The sequence below is a fragment of the Sinocyclocheilus anshuiensis genome, unplaced genomic scaffold (genome assembly GCF_001515605.1).
Source record: "Sinocyclocheilus anshuiensis isolate Anshui unplaced genomic scaffold, SAMN03320099.WGS_v1.1 scaffold532, whole genome shotgun sequence".
Classification (NCBI taxonomy): Eukaryota; Metazoa; Chordata; class Actinopteri; order Cypriniformes; family Cyprinidae; genus Sinocyclocheilus; species Sinocyclocheilus anshuiensis.
The window spans coordinates 735,530-740,465 of NW_015555819.1; the positions used below are offsets into that span (position 1 = coordinate 735,530).

At 34.2% G+C, this 4,936-nt stretch overlaps 1 protein-coding gene across 1 annotated transcript; it reads left to right on the forward strand.

Moving 5' to 3' along the window:
• The first annotated feature begins 1,473 nt into the window (after nt 1-1,473).
• On the forward strand, nt 1,474-4,441 carry tnni2a.1 (troponin I type 2a (skeletal, fast), tandem duplicate 1). Its single transcript, XM_016469536.1, has 7 exons — nt 1,474-1,538; nt 3,100-3,131; nt 3,303-3,339; nt 3,422-3,550; nt 3,633-3,722; nt 3,810-3,986; nt 4,127-4,441. Exons 2-7 carry the CDS (start codon nt 3,124-3,126, stop codon nt 4,220-4,222), a joined length of 537 nt encoding a protein of 178 aa, XP_016325022.1. The 5' UTR covers nt 1,474-1,538; nt 3,100-3,123; the 3' UTR covers nt 4,223-4,441.
• Nucleotides 4,442-4,936: the final 495 nt, after the last annotated feature.

Genomic DNA, 4,936 nt, shown 5'->3' on the forward strand with positions numbered 1-4,936 from the left:
GCAGGTATCAACAGTGGTTAAATTAGGATTAAGTTATTAAATTATACTAAATTAATTTTATTGGTAATGGTAGAGGTGTAATTCTTATCAAAATATCAGTTGACGCATTACTAATTTAAGAGATTCCTTAAAGAAGATAAAAACATTTGTTTCCAACATTCCCACATTGGAATTCTAAAAATGGACTCAAAATTATTAGGGTCCTTATTTGCCACGTTTTAACTCATCCTGCTCTCTGTTTTATCAGCTGTGCCAATTACACCACTATATTTGAATGCCTGGGGTGGGAGAGTCCCAGGTAGCCATCAGCACCAGACCAGCCGTTTGGAAACAAAAATAGAACTGTTGGAAATATGCTGCTCCGTATGTATTCACAAGCTCATCTACTGAATGAGCAATAGTGTTTCCAGTCTCTTAAGACCTGCCTGGCTTTGCTTTGTAGAGGTCAAATGGCAGTTCATATTCCTTCCAGTTAATTTGTTAAGCTGGAAATGGAAGGTAAAATTGCTTTTTTTAATTATAGATTTATAAGTGGTACTACTAGAGTTTTTAAACAATAAGTTGAACTCATTTTTATAAATGAATGGCGTCAGTTTGTATATGTCACCTGGCTATTTTTCCATGTGTTTCCGCTGGAACTTTCTTATGGGGTCTTAGAATAGCAGTTAATCTGTGGTTAACAATAAGAATTCATTACTTTTTCCCAAGTAGTGAACCAGAATCTACATTTCTTATCATTTCCATCTCTAGTCATGCAAAACTTGTCTGCACTTTCCATTGTACCTTCAAGTTGGAATGTGAATATTTAAATTTGAATTAGGGAATGTGATTATTAATTTTGTATGTGACATTCGCCCAATGGGGAAACCTAACCAAATATTTTAATTATTATTCATAATGCAAAAATAATATTCACTCAACTAACAAAAATTAGCTCACAAGTATGTTTTGCTAACATTCCCATTAAGTTATGAAAACCTTATTTCTGAATGTACGTGTTAGGGAAAAAAAAAAATTCCAGCATTGTTCATGAACAATATATAAGTATTATTTTCTTCTCTTTCTTTCTTTCTTTCTTTCTTTCTTTCTTTCTTTCTTTTTAGTTATAAGCCACAGCTCAATCAGAACTGTTGGTGGGGCACTGTTCCTTTTGCTTTCAAAGTGAAGGTTAAATACGATTTTTACTGTATATGTGAAGCTCAAGAAATGCCTTTTGTTTATTAGCTTAGCACAGTAATGCAGTGCTCTTGCTGGTGTCTTGATATTCATTATCTCTGCGTCATGTGTGGGCTTCACTTTGATTAAAAATATACACAATCTAAAGAGGGGTTATTTATATGCAGGGGGAGATGAGGGATTTGATATTGTGTTTCAGGTGTTTGAGAGCCTATTGGTTCTCTGAATGCATCTACTACCATAAACAGAGAGATGGGATTTCCTTGGTCATAGGGGAATACAATATATACTTATGATGCCCGCTTCCCACAGAGACCATATTCTTCCTCTATTCTTCAGGCTGTGTCTGCCTCAGCTCATAGGTAAGATGCAGTTTTCTCTGTATTTCCTTTGCTTATCCTTTCATGTCTTTATTCCGTTGGAATTGCTAGATGCATCTTAGCCAGCTGCACTACAGTTTGAAAAAAACTGGTGGTGTTGACAGACAATTGTTCTGTGTGGAATTTCAGATTTTAACTGGATTTTCCCCCCCAATTTTTTTCTTTGTAAGCATAATTTGAGGCAAGTTGGTTTGTGTGACAGAAATGTTGAAAGCTTTTGCAGATTGTTTGTTCAGACTTACATTGATATGTTGGGAAATCAATTATCATGTTTAATTTTATTTGTCATAAGACATTAATTCTGCATCCTTACTGGGAACACAGAAAACATATATTAAAAAATCACTTTGCTATTTTTAGATGCACACCTAAAATGTAATGTGTTGATTTGAGTTTTGAAAACGCTATCCGATTCGGCTTTTAGGATCGGAAGGTGATATGCCAGTGTTTATCTTGCTGTCAAGATTTAATCTTTAAATAAATATTAGGCTTCAGCTGACGGGTCTAAAATGACGCACAGGGATCTCTTAGACAATGATGCTATGGCTTAAATCGGTGGTGTTGGCATAGTTCAAATGTAAATGCCTTTACTACATATTTACTCACATTATCACAATGATACTCATTGTCAAACCTTAGACCTGGCATTGCAATTTGCATTCTGAAAGTAATACTGAGATACAAAGTAGATTAGAGAGTTGATCATTGTTTAGTTTTTAGCTATTTTAACTTACTGTTTTGATCCCAGTAGGAAAATTCATGTTGTACAATTTAATTAAAATTAATTTAAAATATTTAATTATTATATTCAATATTATTTTAATCGTATCACTTATATTGAATATAATATAATATAATATGGGAGTAAATTAGTAAATTACAGAATTTTTCATTGGGTGAATCTTACAGATAATTTTGATAATTTGGTTATACAGTCAAGTTAAGCTCAGACTTAAAAAAATAAAAATAAAAAAATCAAACCCACAAGAAAGGGGTTTGCATTAAAAAAGTTGATGTCATGATCTGATTATTTTAGATCAGTTTCAGATGATTGGGAGGGAAGGAATAGAGGTGGGGTCATGATTTTGATTATCACCCAGAAACAGGCTTAGCACAGTGCGTCTCTTGAGATTTTCTGCTCAAAAATAGCATATGATTCACTTTAGACCAGAAGACTTATGGCCTTATTTGACCTAGTGATGATTGGTGGTTAGATTGGTTAGTTGTCATTTTGCAGATAACTTCCATGTTGTTAAAACATTAATGCACAAAATACATGCTTGAATGAATGGTTTGGTTTCACGTCACAGTAGTGTTGCATACATATATATATATATATATATATATATATATACATACATACATACACACACACACTCATGAATTCACTTTAATAATATATATTTATTAATTTATGAATATATTTTAGAACGTCGTTTAATTTAATTTAATTAAAAACATGTATTATTAATTACTAGATATTGAATACTGTTATATTGCCAGTGCTTTGTGTTAATTGTAAACTGGGTATTTTATTTCACAGGGGCAAAAACAAAATTCAGCCAAGATGTCAGAGTAAGTAAATATTTGGATTTCTCCTTTATAGATTATCGTCATCTTCCTCAAATATCAGAAATTGTTTATTTTTATATTTGTGTGTACTGGACATAAAAAATTGAAATAAAAAGTGCAGTGTCTTGTGGTGATTTTAACACAATTTATTTGAATGATTCCAAAACACCTCAGGAAAAAGATGTCGTCGAGTCGCAAGCATCATCTGAAGGTACTATATGATTCAAAATGAATTCTACTTTTTCAATATTCATTAATGAGTAACAATGACACCCAGCCTCACTGTGTTGCAGAGCTTGATGCTTTCCATCGCTAAAGGTATACTGGAACAGGAAGCAAAGGACAGAGAGGTGGAGAGGCAGAGATACATGGCAGAGACCTGCCAGCCTCTGTCTCTACCTTCAGGCATACAGGCATTACAGGTAAAGGACAATAAATTCACCTTCTAAAAAAAGAAAACATCGTAAATGGATAACTAAAATAAAATAAATATATTGTTTATAGGAACTCTGCAGGGAGTTTCACCACAAAGTTGATGTCATTGATGAGGAGAGATACGACCTGGAAATGAAAGTCAACAAGAGTGCAAAGGAGGTAAGATGTAATCTATATTTTAATCCAGTACAGTTTTTGTTTTGTCTTGTAGTTTCTATACTGATGGCCCTCATTCACTGACGCTAGATCGAGGACCTGAATATCAAAGTTATTGACCTGAAGGGCAAGTTCAAGAAGCCAACCCTGAGGAAGGTGCGCATGTCTGCTGACGCTATGCTTCAAGCTCTGCTGGGCTCCAAACACAAGGTGTCTCTGGATCTGAGAGCCAACCTCAAACAAGTCAAGAAGGAGGTCAAAGAGGAGGTGAGCGATAAACTGCATTGGTCTCATGAGGTTCCTTTGTGGTTCCTGTATTTCTTTGTCCAAAAGGACCTTCAAAATTCTGAAAGATGCTTTTAATCTTTTGGCTAACTGACCAAATGTCTTTCATGTACTCTTCAAAGGATAAGGAACTGCGTGATGTTGGGGACTGGCGTAAGAATGTTGAAGACAAGGCTGGCATGGATGGCAGGAAGAAGATGTTTGAAGCCGAGGCTTAAATTTTTAGTTTTTTGAAGTTCAGTATGCTGCTGAATTAGAATTGGCCTAAAATTATGTGATGAACTCTTTATGTACTTAAAACACACTCATTTACATTTGATAATGACAAGGCTATCAAAAGTAATAATGATCACTTAGTTTTCTGTTCAACACTGGTATTGAAATGTGTATTCACAACCCATGTCTCAAAGTCTTACACTATCATTAAATTGGTTAAGCAAGAATGAAGTCTTGTGTTCATTTTACCACATAAACCACTTTGTAACCAGCTTTTTATTTAACAATATTTCCTCACCGATCTGTGGAACAAGTAAGTATTTATTGTCAGTTGTATTATTCATTTGGTTTATGACTTAATAAAAGCGGATAACATATTTTATTATGATTAAATACAATAGGTAACAGTGGCACCTTCCTGGCACCTGAAAGAAACTGACTGGAAACTGGAGAATGCTGAACAAACAATCCTGGAGGTACAATCTATCGTGGATAGATAGATAGATAGATAGATAGATAGATAGATAGATAGATAGATAGGCAGATAGATAGATAGTGGACGGATAGATAGATAGATAGATAATGGACGGACAGATAGTGGACGGATAGATAGATAGTGGACGGATGGATAGATAGATAGTGGACGGATAGATAGATAGATAGATAGATAGATAGATAGATAGATAGATAGATAGATAGATAATGGACGGACGGAT

Coding starts and splice junctions, on each gene's coding strand:
- tnni2a.1 (XM_016469536.1), top strand. Junction 3,551..3,632: donor CAGGCATACAGGCATTACAG/GTAAAGGACAAT, acceptor TATTGTTTATAG/GAACTCTGCAGGGAGTTTCA. Junction 3,987..4,126: donor AGAAGGAGGTCAAAGAGGAG/GTGAGCGATAAA, acceptor TACTCTTCAAAG/GATAAGGAACTGCGTGATGT.